The sequence below is a fragment of the Triticum dicoccoides genome, chromosome 7B (assembly GCF_002162155.2).
Source record: "Triticum dicoccoides isolate Atlit2015 ecotype Zavitan chromosome 7B, WEW_v2.0, whole genome shotgun sequence".
Taxonomy (NCBI): Eukaryota; Viridiplantae; Streptophyta; class Magnoliopsida; order Poales; family Poaceae; genus Triticum; species Triticum dicoccoides.
This window is the reverse complement of record NC_041393.1, coordinates 766,189,794-766,206,532: the sequence shown is the minus strand read 5'-3', so window position 1 is coordinate 766,206,532 and position 16,739 is coordinate 766,189,794. Positions and strand designations below refer to the sequence as shown.

Below are 16,739 nucleotides of genomic sequence, written 5' to 3'. Positions count from 1 at the left end.
CGCCCATTACTAATTGGTAGGAAGAACCTCGCTTCTGTCCAGCTACCCAGCTGAAAAGTGTCATCAAGTAATAGTGAGCGATAGAGAAAGCCATCAATTTATCCATGCTAGTCACAATTTTAGCCTGAACATCGAACGAGTAGGAACCAAGTTTTACCTTGTGTCTGTTTATCTAGGAGAACAATATTGTCGAGTATTAAAAAGCCCTAGAAAACATCAATTTATTCATGCCAGTTGATATGTCCTATACGTATCAAGAAATTTTTATTGTTTCAGGCTATACTTATATAATAATGGCATAGTATTAGCATCAACTTTTATAGTTTTTCTTTTTTAACCTATTAATTCGGTGCAAAGTGCCAGTTGTTGTTTTTTTGGATTTTCTAAAAAAAAGAATCAACTTTAAGGGACCAAAAAACTAGAAAAAAATACTAAGTTTTTTGAAGAAATGAAGCCGGAGGGACCTAGACCCACCTGGTCCTCCCTAGGCCACATGCCACAGGAGGTTGCCTCCATCGCATCTTTCTTCCGTTGGCTTTATATACTCCCAAAAACCTCAGAAATATTAACAGATGATTTTTGCGCCGCCCACCTCTCTGCTCCGGGGAGATCCAATCTGGAGGCTTTTTCAGGTACACTACCAAGGGGGAATTAATCACAATTAAAGATTATTTACATGAACATTGATGCCACTGTGTTCATGTGTGAGCAGTCCTTTTTGTACTATGGGAACATAACATTTCTTTTTAATTATAATATGGCATCAGCCCATGTCCTAATAAGTTAGACGAAATACCTTTTTGTTATAATGGCAATGGTGGGTAATTGTTTCACTTAAAACTAGTCTAATGGTTATACAATATTAGTCTATTAAAAAGACAGTCGGATGTTTTTGATTTTTGAGAGATCTTCTAGCATTTTTATCCTTTTTCTGGTGAGCCTCGCAATTGCTTTTAATATATAATAGATAGACAGTTAGTTGTTTCTATTTCGAGTTATTTTCTAGCATTTTTATCTTTTTCTGGTGAGCCCATCAATTACTTTTAATACATAATAGATTAGGTTGTGTTGGATCCTTCCAGAAAAAGCCTTACACATATTATTTTATGGGCCATAAAAAATTAGGGCCCAAGATATACATGTGTAACCGATAAAAACACATCTTCCGCGGGAACTGAGCTTACCAAGGAGGCAGGTCGATGCTCCGAGTAACATATGTGTTATACCATGACTTACCAAATGTCCTAGTATTTTCTAGTTGCTCTTAGTGTATCTTTCCTAGTTGGAATCTCAATTTCAAAGTTAAGCCCCAAAGCAAGGACCATGTTATACTTGGATATTATGGATTAAAGGACGACCATTTCTAGATTAGGTAGTTCCTAGTACAGGATATGGATGTAATCAATATGATCACTAATACATTAGGATGTAATCAATGTGATCAACAAAGGATTTGGACGCATTTAACAACCAAATAAATTTGACCACAATTATTTTTGTATATTAGAGTGAAACTTAGTTGGGTTTAACTCCCATTAATACTTCTAGATAAGGATATGGATGTGGTCAAATGGCAATAATTTAATATTTCTCTTTTTAGAAGTGTTAATACTTACATCAGAAGAAATACATATCAGTGGTTGCAAAGAAGGATGTGGATGCACTCACATATGTATATTTGGATGATAGTTAATAGTATCCATAAATAGCACCTTTAATGTTAATTTTTACTAAAGATTTACATGGTCTTTGTATAGTCAAATAGCACTACCATACAACCCTTTTAATTCTATATAAGGGAGTACATCTTCTCATATCCTACACCAATATGTGGTTAGCAAACAATACCCCTAAATCTCTAGTTTTCTGTAGATCCTTGTGCTTCCTATTTGTAGTAGTTAGTTTCTTCCTCTTTGTCCACATTAGTATGCCGAGGAAAGAGCGGCGGTCAGGTGTGGCATACATCCACAATGACAAAGACCGTGATCTCACCTTCTACAAGCGACGTTCCGGTTTGTTCAAGAGGGCGACTGACATCTCTGCCCTCACTAGGGCTAGGGTTGTGGTCGTCCTAGAAACAAACAATGGAAAGATGCACTCATTTGGGACGCCATTGGCCGATCCCATTGTTGATGCTTTCCTATTTGGAGCTCCACCAGTAGTTCCCTCCGCCGAGGAGGCAACCACTGCTAGGATTGGAAGCCTACAGAACGAGGTGGCTCGGTTGGACATGGAGAACATGACCGAGGAAGACAAAAACCAACTTTCCATCCTTCGTATGAAAAATATACAAGAAGAGAATCCAGGTATGGTGGCAAATCTTATCTTCACGAAGGAAAAAGATCTCAGTCTTGAAGATCTGAACAAGCTCTTCAGTGAGCTCTCTCGGGTCCAAAAAGATATTAGATTCCGGCTACCTCCATTGCATGGTCGTGAAGACAAGACCGGTGACACATCTGTGGCACAAGATCTGCAACTACCAAGTGTTCTGTCGGCGGATCATTCGAGTACTACTCATTCACTTATGCAGTCACCATGGCCTCACAATCTCTCACAACACCAGCTACCTTTAGATCCACCACCATCACAACCAGAACAAACTTCGGGACCACTTTTTCCTATGCAGGTACCAATTTTCCATTCTGCACCACCATCTTTAGCTCCACCCTTGGCTTCCCATGTCCAACCCATACCAAATCAGGTACATGAGCAAACTCCACCAGAGGAGTTGCATGTTCAGAACTATGAAAGTACTTGCAACGTAGTTCAACCACAACAAAATGACGCAAACCATGACTCAACATCCGGGCATAATTTGGAGGCCTCTCCACTATTGGGGTACTCGAGTGGCAATGCCTTTTCTATTGATGACCCATTTAACACTGAAGAATGGGGTTTTCCTCTATCGGATCAGTCGTACTACAATAGTTTCCTAGGGATGGATGCTTACTTAGGCTCTAGCGGTACGGATCTAGGGCAGTCTTCCATGGTAAATGGTGGATGGGTTGATGTGCCACCCTCTTCCACTGGACAAGATATTGATATTCTTACAAACTATGGAGAGCTTTTGTAGTTGCTAGTTAGCGCTTCCATGTAAGAGCTATATTGAAATAAAATATATTTATTTCCAAATTCATTATCCTTTGGACTACTATCTTAATTAGGATGTTTGGGAAAAATATGCATGCTCAGTGTTCCAGGTCTTGGTCCATGATGGTTTTTCATCAGTACCTACAATTTTGTTGTTGTAGATCATTGTCATCTGAGGAATGATGGAAGTGGAACATGTATTTACCACAATGCACCTCTTAGAATATTGTGAGGCAATCATTAGCTTGTCAACTAAAAATAGAAGCCATGCTCATTAAACAATTAAATTAAAAGATAGCACAAGTCCAAACTTCAACTGAAGAGACTAGAATCCATTACTTTTTCTGGTTGCATAACACTACCAAGAACAACAACTGTGTCTCATATATGAATGAATGAATATGAGAAATCAAGGTTTTCTTAATAGACGTGAATATGCCTTATCAAGAAATTAGAGCCATATTAGACATGTGAAGAGATGGTGGCCACATGTGATCCATTGATACCACATATGCCCATTAACAACATTGAAAAGTACCGTGGATCTAGAGCTCTCCATGAAGATATTGTAAATTGGCTTAATTTTAAAGTATGCCATTAATCATCGCAATACAACAAACTTACAAGGACATAACGACCATCTCATAGAAGACATCAGTTAATCAACACAAGTAGCCACTTTTGTAGAAGAACAACCTAAATCTAGAACTCACATATAACTTACCATAAACACAATTCTTTTTGGTGGATGGCATGCATGAGCTTTGGTAAATAACTAATCTAAGAATAGTAATGGTGACAAGATATATTGTCATTAGTTAAAACAACATGTATATGGCTAAGAACATAAAAAAGAAACACCTAATCTCGGACTTTCACATGTCATAATTTTAATGATCAAGTATTAATTTTTATGATGCAACATGACCTTCATATTCAAGATAACACCAAGCTTGGAGAGATAATGTTTAGACTAGATGCACATCGTACTTAAGAAGACATACACCCATGGTGCCAACGTATAAAAGCACTTCAAATATTAAACTCACATCACACTTATTATAAACCTGGCTTAGACTGGATGGCATAATATCATGCACTACTAGAGAGTGGCCTGTGTAACCGACACTCCATCCATGACGAACTGGTAGGTAACACATCGTCAACCCGTCTTAATACTCATCAAATGCAGGTTTGCTATCACTAACGGGTGATTTTGCGGCGCTCAATGACTGGTGGAAATCACTAATTGTTTTGCGGTTGCCACTTTCAAAATACAAAGAATCCACCAGAACTAGATTTTCATTATTACAAAAAGAGAGGGGAAATCATAATTATATAAAGAGAGGGGAAATCTTAGTGGTACTTAGCGTGGTTGAATTACAAAGGGAAGTTTTCTACGAGCGACAATAGTCTTGTACTACATATTTTATTTATTTTTATTTTCTTTGTGATACATATGTACAAGGAGGGAATAGAAAAAAAGGAAACACTAGCTAGCTAGTGTAATTATACAAATCTTTCCACTTAAGCCTCAAAATGTAGATAACTCTTATGTTGAGCTCTATGGAGCACAAGCTAGATCTCTGATTTGAAGTCCTAGAGGCATCTATATAGATATGGTTGTTGAGACTACTTGTCGTTTCCCCTGTCTATAACAGGGTGCAGCGACGGGGAACTGATCTCTGCATCAAGGAGCTCCTCCGGCATGATCGCCGGTCCGGCTGCCTCTGGTTGCCCCGACTAGGTCAACCTGTGTCCACAGTGGTGACGCCTGCTGCAGTCTTGCTCTCCCTCCCTCCGTCTCGCTGCTGCCCGTGACCTCCAATGAAAGACGTCAGGTCACCACACCACCAAGATCCGGATCGCAACCACAGTATGGCCAGCTGTTTTGGTTCATGTCGATTCCGCCAAAGCCGTCCCATCTCCCTTACCTATCCTCCCGTAAGGCTACGTGCTTTTGTTCATGTCGATTCCACGGCCGTGGACAGGACCCACAAGATCAAATGAATCTGACTGTTCGCGGCTAAAGTCGTGCAGTTCTAGGACGATCAAACCCCTTTGATGCTCCAGTGTGTTCGGGTATAGACATTCTGTACTTCACATACGCCATCTCAGCTTATATATTGCTATCCCAAATTCACATATGCAGTATCACTTTGTTTAAGCATACAATTATGAATCAGTTTTGTTATTGTTGTAGATTAACCATTGTCATTGCCCATATTGAAGCTTTGATCTGAATTAACAGAAGTAAAAAGTTGTAGGTAAGATGCTCCGACTGTAGTTTATATAGTCATCAGTACCAGATGGGGTTCTATATGTACGCACATAATTATGGATATTTTCGTCGCGACATGAAACCTGGTAATTTGGTGGATTGTCTCATGCCCCAATTAATGCCTATAATATGACAAAATTTACATAGAGTTATTTTCTTTCAGAAAATCTGTTGGTGTCGACTGAGGAATGGTATTGTATAAATTGTCAGACTTTGGGGCGGCAAGAGAAGTATGTTCCGCTCCTCCTTACACATATTATGTTTCCAGCAGGGTGATTTTCTGTATTTTTTTTCTTTTTTTGAAAAGGAGGTTTGCCCCGGCCTCTGCATCAGAATGATGCATACGACCATATTATTGATAAACAAAAGATCCAACATAAGTCTCGAGGTCTCAAACAAAATGAAAAAAATGCTCATAAAGAGCACTAAAGCAAAAACAGGGCAGCCACAACCGGCAGGCAAAACAAAAGATAGGAAACTAAATACCTATCCTATTACATGACCGCCATCCAAACCGGTTGAAGATAGCCCGAGCTACCGTCTCCCATCGGATAGATCCAGTAACCAAATGCTCCCTGGCCTCCGTCGAAGTGAATAGCGACCACATACGGATGAGTCTAGTGGCCCTGAAAACAACATGCAAGAAATGAATATTTGTTATTTTGTTAAAAACCAAGTCGTTTCTGCAGTTCCAAACTGCCGATAATAAAGCGGATACTCCTACAGGGATGTGCCTCGCTGTTGCTGCATCAATCCTATCTAGCCATGTCCCAAATAACGTGTTGATGGAATTGGGAGGAGTAATATTAAAAGCTATGTGGACCGACCTCCACAAAATTGTTGCCAAAGGGCAGTCAAGAAAGAGGTGTTTGATTGATTCATCACTATCACAAAAACTACATCTTTTAGATCCAGTCTAGTTGTGCTTCGCCAAATTGTCCTTAGTTAGGATGACTTGTTTGTGGACAAACCACATAAACACTTTGATTTTTAAAGGCACTTTGACTTTCCAAACATGTTTCAAACTAGGAATAACGCTAGTGTTGATAATATCCAAATACATGAATTTAACCGAAAACTCACCATTCTTAGCTAGTTTCCAGCGCAACTGATCTGGCTGTTGAGAAAGTTGGACATCCATCAATCTTCTCACAAGATGGAGCCAAGCTTCCCAACGGTTTCCCACTAGCGTCCTCCTGAATTGAATATTAAGAGGATTGGACTATAGTACTGTTGCAACGTAAGCGTCTCTCCGCTGAACAATATTATAGAGAGAAGGATATTGGATTGCAAGGGGTGTCTCCCCTAGCCAGGTATCCTCCCAGAATCTTGTGAAAGTACCATTTCCAACTATAAATTTTGTCCTGTTAAAGAAGACTGATTTCACTCTTGCCAGTCCCTTCCAAAAAGGCGAATCAGTCGGCCTTACCGTTACCTGGGACAAGGTTTTGGACTGAAGGTACTTATTACGAAGAATCTGGGCCCATGTTGCATCCGTCTCTACAGATAACTTATACAACCACTTGCTGAGAAGACATATGTTCTTCACCTCTAAATTTTCAATGCCTAGACCCCCTTGATCTTTCGGCCTACAAATGATATCCCACTTAGCGAGTTTGTATTTTCTTATTAATTCATCACTCTGCCAGAAGAAGCGCGATCGATAGAAATCTAGCCTTTTTCGTACACCAACTGGTACTTCGAAAAAGGATAAGAGAAACATCGGCATACTTGTGTGAACCGAATTAATTAGAATCAATCGTCCTCCGTATGACATAAGCTTGCCCTTCCAGCAACTCAATTTTCTTTCAAATCGATCTTCAGTGCTCTTCCACTCCTTGTTTAAAAGCTTGCGATGGTGGATTGGTATACCCAAATACTGAAGGGTAAAGACCCCAATTCGCACCTGAACAATTCCTTGTAATCTTGTTGTTCTTCTTTAGCTCTTCGAAAGCAGAACAATTCACTTTTGTGGAAGTTAATCTTTAACCCCGATAATTGTTCAAACAAGCACAATACCAGCTTCATGTTTCTAGCTTTAGCCAAATCATGCTCCATAAAGATGATAGTATCATCCGCGTACTGTAGGATAGACACTCCTACGTCAACTAAATGCGGAACGAGGCCACCTACCTGGCCATCATCCTGAGCCCTTCCTATTAGGACTGTCAACATGTCAACGACTTTGTTGAACAAAATCAGAGACATCGGATCTCCTTGTCTCAGACCCTTGTGTGTCTGAAAATAATGACCTATGTCATCATTTACCATTCCAACACTCCCTTTTTGCGTGAAAGAATCTACCTGGTCTCTCCAGGCCTGATCGAATCCTTTCATACGCAAAGCCTTCTGAAAAAATGGCCATCTTACCTTGTCATACGCTTTCTCAAAATCCACTTTGAAAACCACCCCATCTAGTTTTTTCGTGTGGATTTCATGGAGCATTTAATGCAGAACCACAACCCCTTCTAGGATGTTTCTGTCCGGCATGAAAGCAGTTTGACACGGCTGCACCACAGAATGCGCAATCTGCGTAAGCCTATTAGTCCCAACTTTGGTGAAGATTTTAAAGCTAACATTAAGAAGACAGATTGGCCTAAATTAGCTTGTAGTAACGTGGAGATGGCTACAAAATGGGAGTCACCCATTTCTAATTGGTAGGAAGAACCTCACTGTTGTCCAGCTGAAAAGTTTTATCAAGTAATAGTAAACGATAGAGAAAGCCATCAATTTATTCATGCTAGTCACAATTTTAGCCTGGACATCGAACCAGTAGGGACCAAGGAGTACCCTGTGTATGGTTATCTAGGAGAACAATATTGTGAGTATTAACAAGCCCTAGAAAAACATCAATTTATTCATGCCAGTTGATATGTACTATACGCATCAAGAAATTTTTATTGTTTCATGCTATACTTATATCATAATGGCATAGTATTAGCATCAACTTTTATATTTTTTCTTGATTAACCAATTAATTCAGTGCAAAGTGCCAGTTGTTGTTTTTTTGGATTTTCAGAAAAAATCAACTTTTTAGGGACCAAAAAATTAGGGAAAAAAAATACTAAGTTTCATGAAGAAAGGAAGCCGAAGGGACCTCGACCCATCCCCCCCCCTAGGCCACATGCCACAGGTCGGCACGAGCATCCAAGGGGGAGCATGGCCGCCATAGAGGTTGCCTCCATCGCATCTTTCTTCCGCTGCCTTTATATACTCCCCAAAACCTCAGAAATATTAACAAATGATTTTTGCTCCGCCCACCTCTCTGCTCTGGGAAGATCCAATCTGGAGGCTTTTTCAGGTACTCTACCAAGGGGGAATTAATCACAAAGATCATTTACATGAACATTGCTGCCACTGTGTTCATGTGTGAGCAGTCCTTTGGGTACTATGGGAACATAACATTTTTTTCCATTATAATATGGCATCAGCCCACGTCCTAATAAGATGGCATCAGCCCACGTCCTAATAAGTTAGATGAAACACTTTTTTCTTATAATGGCAATGGTGGGTAATTATTTCACTTCAAAATAATATAATGGTTATAAAATATTAGCCTACTATTAAATAGACGATCGGATGTTTTTGATTTTTCAGAGATCTTCTAGCATTTTTATCTTTTTTCTGGTGAGCCCGTCAATTACTTTTAATATATAATAGATAAATAGTTAGTTGTTTTTTATTTTTGAGTTATTTTCTAGCATTTTTATCTTTTTCTGGTGAGCCCGTCAATTACTTTTAATACATAATAGATTAGGTTGTGTTGGATCCTTCCAGAAAAAGCCTTACACATATTATTTTATGGGCCAAAAAAAACTAGGGCCCATGATATACATGTGTAACCAATAAAAACACATCTTGAGCGGGAACTGGGCTTACCAAGGAGGCAGGTCGATGCTCCGAGTAACATATGTGTTATACCATGACTTACCAAATGTCCTAGTATTTTCTGGTTGCTCTTAGTATATCTTTCCTAGTTGGTATCTCAATTTCTAAGTTAAGCCCCAAAGCAAGGTCCATGTTATACTTGGATATTATGGATTAACGGACGACCACTTCTAGAATAGGTAGTTGCTAGTACAAGATATGGATGTAATCAATATGATCACTGATACATTAGGATGTAATCAATGTGATGAACAAAGGATTTGGACGCTATTAACAACCAAATAAATTTCACCACAATTATTTTGTATATTAGAGTAAAACTTAGTTGGGTTTAACTCCCGTTAACACTTCTAGATAAGGATATGGATGTGGTCAAATGGCAATCATTTAATATTTCTATTTTTAGAAGTTGTTAATAGTTCTATATATGGATGTGAATACTAACATCAGAAGAAATACATATCAGTGTTTGCAAAGAAGGATGTGGATGTTGAAATAGAGTTGTATAGGGATAGGACTAGTGTTTGAATTGTAAACCTCTCCTATCCTTTCTTCTGTCTAACTCCTCCTCTACCGACCTTCTCTATGTATCTCTCGATCAAACTCTTGATCGATCATCTTGTAAGCCACGACAACATCCATATAAATACAAGTGTGGCCCGAGAAAAGGGTTTAACGCTTCCCACATTATCTTACATGGTATCAGAGCATCTTCTTCCTAGAACGAGAAGAGATCGCATCTAGCCTATCCAAACCTCGCCATGACGACCGCCTCCACCCAATCAAGCACCAAGAGTGCACTCACCGCCTCCCTCGCCTCCTCATCCACCTTTGCCCCTTCATCCAGCAGCGCCCAAGCCATGTCCCTTGGGGCACCACCACAGGAGAAGCTCACGAGGAACAATTTCCTCATGTGGAAAGCCATCGTGCTGCCGCAAATCAAGGGCGCACAGATGGCTCACCACCTCGATCCGACTAGCCAGGAGCCGCCGGAGACCCTCACCGTCACCAAGGACGGGAAGGAGGAACAGATCGTCAACTTTGCACGCCACCTCTGGTACACTCAACAAAAGCAAGTTCAAGGTTTTCTGATGGGCTCTTTGTATCGCGCGATCCTTGCACAGGTGGTCACGTTGCAGACTCCAGCGGAGGTATGGGCCGCGATTCATGCCACTTTTCCTGCCCAAACTCAAGCCCAGGCCATTAATACCCGCATTGAATTGACGAATCTGAAAAAAGGAAACCTAAGCATGACAGAGTATCTTGCCAAAATTAAGATGCTCTCAGACGAGATCGCCTGCACAGGAGCAACGTTAGGCAATGCCGAGATTGTCTCCCATGTCCTCGCCGGCCTCGACCTCGACTACAACCCGGTCGTGTCGGCTCTTGCAGCACGGGTTGAGCCCGTGACTGTCCAGGAACTATTCACCCAACTGCTCAGCTTCGATGCACGTCTCAATCTGCTCCACGGATGAACATTCGTCAATCCTCCGCCAACGCTGCCTCACGGGGCCGAGGAACCAGTCGCGGGCGCGATCACCAGGGGCGTGGTCGTAGCAGTGGCAACAGCAGGCGTGGACGCGGCAACAGCCAAAGCACGCGCCCTGGCGGGGGCGGCTACACCAACAACAACATCTCCGCGCGATCTGGAGGGGGCGGCTACTCCAACACCAACGCCTCCTCTGGATCATCTTCTTCCAATCGCGTCGGTGTCAACTATGCAAGAAACCAGGGCATGAAGTCATGGATTGTTGGCACCGCTATGATGAGGATTATGTTCTTGATGCTCGCCATGTAGCTGCTGCAATCAGGGAACAAGGAGGTGGAGATGACACCATATGGTATGCGGATTCAGGAGCTACCGACCAAGTCACCAATGAACTTGAGAAGCTGTCCATGAGGGAGAAGTACTTCGGCAATGATCAAATTCACACAGCTAGCGGTGGAGGTATGGATATATGTCATATTGGTCAGGCATCTATTAACTCCCCTAATCTTAAACGTGATTTAATTCTTAAAGATGTCCTTCATGTTCCACAAGCCGACAAAAACCTTGCATCTATGTCTCATTTGACTCATGATAATAATGTCTTCTTTGAAACTCATCCTACGTATTTCTTTATAAAGGATCGGGCAACGAGGGAACTCATCCATCGCGGTAGATGCATTGGAGGCTTGTATCCCATTACATCCGGAGCACTTAACCGAAAGCATCGTCGTCATCAAGTTTACTCCGCCGTCAAGCCCTCCTTGGCAAGATGGCATCAAAGATTAGGACATCCTTCGTCGATCATAGTCAAGCAAGTAGTGAATAAAGGCAATCTTCCATTGTCATCTAGTCAAAATATTGAGTCAGTTTGTGATGCTTGTCAATGTGCAAAGAGTCACCAACTCCCCTATCCTAGGTCAAATAGTGTGTCTCATGCTCCGTTGGAACTTATTTTTAGTGATGTATGGGGTCATGCAAGAGATTCTTTTGGAAGAAGAAAATATTATGTTAGTTTCATAGATGATTTTAGCAAGTTCACTTGGATATACTTGCTTAAGTTTAAGTTTGAAGTTCTCTCTGTTTTTCAAGAATTTCAAAAACTTGTTGAACGTCAATTTGACAGGAAAATCGATCATTACAGTCCAAAGTGACTGGGGAGGAGAGTATGAAAAACTCAACTCTTTCTTTCGCAATATTGGTATTGCTCATCATGTCTCTTGCCCTCATGCTCATCAACAAAACGGCTCTGCTGAGCGTAAGCATCGTCATATTGTTGAGGTCGGTCTATCTCTTCTGGCTCATCCATCAATGCCACTCAAATATTGGGATGAAGCCTTTATTGCCGTCACTTATCTTATCAATCGTCTTCCTAGTAAAGTAATTGGTAATATTATTCCCTTGGAAAAATTGTTTCATCAAAAACCTGACTATAACTATCTCAAAATCTTTGGGTGTGCATGCTACCCCAATCTTCGTCCATACAACCGACACAAACTTGAATTCCGTTCCACTCAATGTGTTTTCCTTGGCTATAGTAATCTTCAGAAAGGGTACAAGTGCCTTGAAGTTTCCACTGGACGCATATATATTTCTCGTGATGTTGTATTTGATGAAACAATATTTCCTTTTGCAAAGCTTCATCCAAATGCCGGAGCCCTACTTCATGCAGAAATTGCACTTCTTTCTGACTATATTCCTAGTCTTGATCATGGGGGCGAGTTAAATAGTGCTGATCATATGACTAGTTCCAATGAAAAAGGAAATTTTAATTTTGGTGTTAAGTGTGCAGATTTAGACTGTCATTTTATGCAAGAGAATACAAACAAGGGCAGCAGATCCCAGGCTGATTCAGGTGGCAGCGAAGGTGCGCGATTCGAGGAGGATCCAGCCGACAGTGCGACAGGTGCGCGATCCCAGGTGGATCCGAGCGCGCGGCATGCAGCAGCGGACGTGGTGGCCGACCGCCCCAACAGTGCGGGCCCCTCTACTCCAGCCAGCATGGGCCAGCACGCCTCGCCAATCGTCGCACACGCGAAGGACGGGCCAGCGGCCGGCCGAACGACCCACCTTGGGCCCAGCATAGACGGCGCGCCTCACTCGACCGTCCGGCTGGATAACGAAGGCGCCACGCGGTGCGCGCCTGCTGGCGCGGTAATCACGAGAGGGATTTCTGGCTCCCTGGTTCTCTCGGATCGGGAGCTGGGCGATGCAGGGGATCCGGCGGGATCTTCTGTGGCTAATAATTCTACTGCTGAACCAGCGCATGCACATGAACTTCCACATCGTCATACTAGATCCCAGTCAAGTATTGTCAAGGAAAAGGAGTACAAGGATGGTACCATAAGGTATGATAAAATGAAACGTGCTTTCCTTACTAGTATGGGTGAACCAACTCATTTGCATGATGCACTTGCTAATAAAGATTGGAAAGAAGCCATGGATAAGGAATATGAGGCACTCATGAAAAATAAAACTTGGCACTTGGTACCATTAGAAAAGGGCAAAAATGTCATAGATTGTAAATGGGTGTATAAAATTAAAAGGAAGTCTGATGGGAGCATAGACAGATATAAAGCTAGATTGGTTGCAAAGGATTTCAAACAAAGGTTTGGTATTGATTATGAAGATACCTTCAGTCCTGTTGTTAAAGCAGCTACTATTCGCCTTGTATTGTCTATTGCTGTTTCCAGAGGTTGGAGCTTAAGGCAGCTAGATGTTCAGATCGCGTTTCTTCATGATGTTCTAGAAGAAGAGGTTTTCATGCGACAACCACCAGGTTATGAAAATAAGAGCACACCTTATAATGTTTGCGAGTTAGATAAAGCTTTGTATGGTTTGAAACAGGCCCCAAGAGCCTGGTACTCAAGGTTGAGCACAAAGTTACAGCAACTCGGGTTTACACCGTCTAAACCTGATACCTCACTATTCTTTTACAATAAAGGCAATGTTACTATATTTGTTCTGGTATATGTTGATGATATAATTGTTGCTAGTTCAAGTACAGATGCTACTACCTTCCTGCTTAAGGATTTAAAGATGGAGTTTGCTCTTAAGGACTTGGGGGATCTTCATTACTTCCTTGGCATAGAGGTTAAGCAGTTGAAAGATGGTATACTTTTGTCACAAGAAAAATATGCAAATGACATTCTCAGGAGAGTAGGATTGGAAAACTACAAGCCTGTAAGTACACCAATCTCAACTTCAGAAAAACTCACAATCGACATTGGAGAGGCTCTTGGACCTAAGGATGCAACAAACTACATGAGTGTTGTAGGTGCATTACAGTATTTAACTCTTACACGTCCTGATATCTCTTATTCTGTGAACAAAGTATTGCAGTACTTACATGCACGAACTACTGTTCACTGGACTGCAGTTAAAAGAATTGTGAGGTATCTCAAATTTTCAGGAGAGCTTGGACTAAAAATTGTCAAGTCTCCTTCCATGCTTGTGTCTGCCTACTCTGATGCAGATTGGGCAGGGTGTGCTCATGACAGAAGGTCCATAGGTGGATTCTCTGTGTTCTTGGGTACAAATCTTATATCATGGAGTGCAAGAAAACAGGCTACAGTCTCAAGGTCAAGTACTGAGGCTGAGTACAAAGCTTTGGCAAATGCTACGGCTGAAGTCATGTGGATTCAGACTCTACTTTATGAGCTTAGAGTTGACACTCCACGAGCTGCAAGGTTATGGTGTGATAACATTGGTGCTACCTATCTTTCAGCTAATCCTGTTTTTCATGCACGTACAAAACACATTGAGGTTGACTTTCACTTTGTCCAAGAAAGAGTAGCTCGCAAGTTGCTTGATATAAGACTCATTTCTACTGGTGATCAACTTGCTGATGGCTTTACAAAACCACTTACTATGAGAAGGCTCGATGAGTTCAAGTACAATCTCAACCTTGGAGTTCCTTAGGTACAGATTGAGGGGGAGTGTTGAAATAGAGTTGTATAGGGATATGACTAGTGTTTGAATTGTAAACCTCTCCTATCCTTTCTTCTGCCTAACTCCTCCTCTACCGACGTTCTCTATGTATCTCTCGATCAAACTCTTGATCGATCATCTTGTAAGCCACGGCAACATCCATATAAATACAAGTGCGGCCCGAGAAAAGGGTTTAACGCTTCCCACATTATCTTACAGTGGATGCACTCACATATGTATATTTGGACGATAGTTAATAGTATCCATAAAATAGCACTTTTTGTGAGTTATGTATGTTAATTTTGACTAAAGATTTACATTGTCTTTGTATTGTCAAATAGCACTGCCATACAACCCTTTTAATTCTATATAAGGGGAGTACATCTTCTCATATCCTACACCAATATGTGGTTAGCCAACAGTACCCCTAAATCTCTAGTTTTCTGTAGATCCTTGTGCTTCCTATTTGTAGTAGTTAGTTTCTTCCCCTTTGTCCACATTAGTATGCCGAGGAAAGAGCGACGGTCAGGTGTGGCATACATCCATAATGACAAAGACCGTGATCTCACCTTCTACAAGCGACGTTCGGGTTTGTTCAAGAGGGTGACTGACATCTCTGCCCTCACTAGGGCTAGGGTTGCGGTCGTCCTAGAAACAAACAATGGAAAGATGCACTCATTTGGGACGCCATTGGCCGATCCCATTGTTGATGCTTTCCTATTTGGAACTCCACCAGCAGTTCCCTCCGCCGATGAGGCAACCACTGCTAGGATTGGAAGCCTACAAAATGAGGTGGCTCAGTTGGACATGGAGAACATGACCGAAGAAGACAAAAACCAACTTTCCATCCTTCGTATGAAAAATATCCAAGAAGAGAATCGAGGTATGGTGGCAAATCTCATCTTCACGAAGGAACAAGATCTCAGTCTTGAAGATCTGCTCTTCAGTGAGCTCTCTCGGGTCCAAAAAGACATTAGATTCCGACTACCTCCACTACATGGTCGTGAACACAAGACCGGTGGCACATGTGTTGCACAAGATCTGCAACTACCAAGTGTTCTGCCGGCAGATCATTTGGGTACTACTCATTTACTTATGCAGTCATCATAGGCTCACAATCTCTCACAACTCCAGCTACCTTTAGATCCACTACCATCACAACCAGAACAAACTTCGGCACTACTTTTTCCTATGCAGGTACCACAAATGTTCCATTCTGCACCACCATCTTTAGCTCCACACTTGGCTTCCCATGTCCAACCCATACCAAATCAGATACATGAGCAAACTCCACCAGAGGAGTTGCATGTTCAGAACTATGAAAGCCCTTGCAACATAGTGCAACCGCAACAAAATGATGCAAATCACGACTCAACATTTGGGCAGAATTTGGAGGACTCTCCACTATTGGTGTACTCGACTGGCAATGCTTTTTCTATTGATGATCCATTTAACACTGAACAATGGGATTATGCTCTATCAGATCAGTCATGCTACAATAGTTTCCTATGGATGGATGCTTCCTTAGGCTCTAGCGGTATGGATCTAGGGCAGTCTTCCATGGTAAATGGTGGATGGGTTGATGTGCCGCCCTCTTCCACTGGACAAGATATTGATATTCTTACAGACTATGGAGATCTGTTGTAGATGCTAGTTAGCGCTTCCATGTAAGAGCTATATTGAATAAAATATATTTATTTCCAAATTCATTATCCTTTGGACTACTATCTTAATTAGGATGTTTGGGAAAAATATGTATGCTCAGTGTTCCAAGTCTTGGTCCATGTCTCCATGATGTTTTTTCATTAGTACCTACAATTTTGTTGTTGTTGTTGTTTAGATCATTGTCATCTTAAGAATGAAGGAAGTGGAACATGTATTTACAACAATGCACCTCTTAGAATATTGTGAGGCAAACATTAGCGTGTCAACTAAACATAGAAGCCATGCTCATTAAATAATTAAATTAAAAGATAGCATCAGTCCAAACTTCAACTCAAGAGACTAGAATCCATTACTTTTTCTGGTTGCATAACACTACCAAGAACAACAACTACATCTCAT

The 16,739-nt window shown here is 41.4% G+C and overlaps 1 protein-coding gene and 2 pseudogenes across 1 annotated transcript; all 3 read left to right on the top strand.

Annotated features, from left to right (window-relative positions):
* Positions 1–1,828: 1,828 nt before the first annotated feature.
* On the top strand, positions 1,829–3,073 carry LOC119335533 (pheromone receptor transcription activator-like). The gene has a single exon (XM_037607651.1). It carries the CDS (start codon positions 1,829–1,831, stop codon positions 3,071–3,073), a length of 1,245 nt encoding a protein of 414 aa, XP_037463548.1.
* A 7,496-nt stretch (positions 3,074–10,569) lies between these two features.
* LOC119342434 lies at positions 10,570–10,708 on the top strand (annotated as a pseudogene).
* A 4,372-nt stretch (positions 10,709–15,080) lies between these two features.
* On the top strand, positions 15,081–16,322 carry LOC119337204 (annotated as a pseudogene).
* The last annotated feature ends 417 nt before the right edge of the window (positions 16,323–16,739 follow it).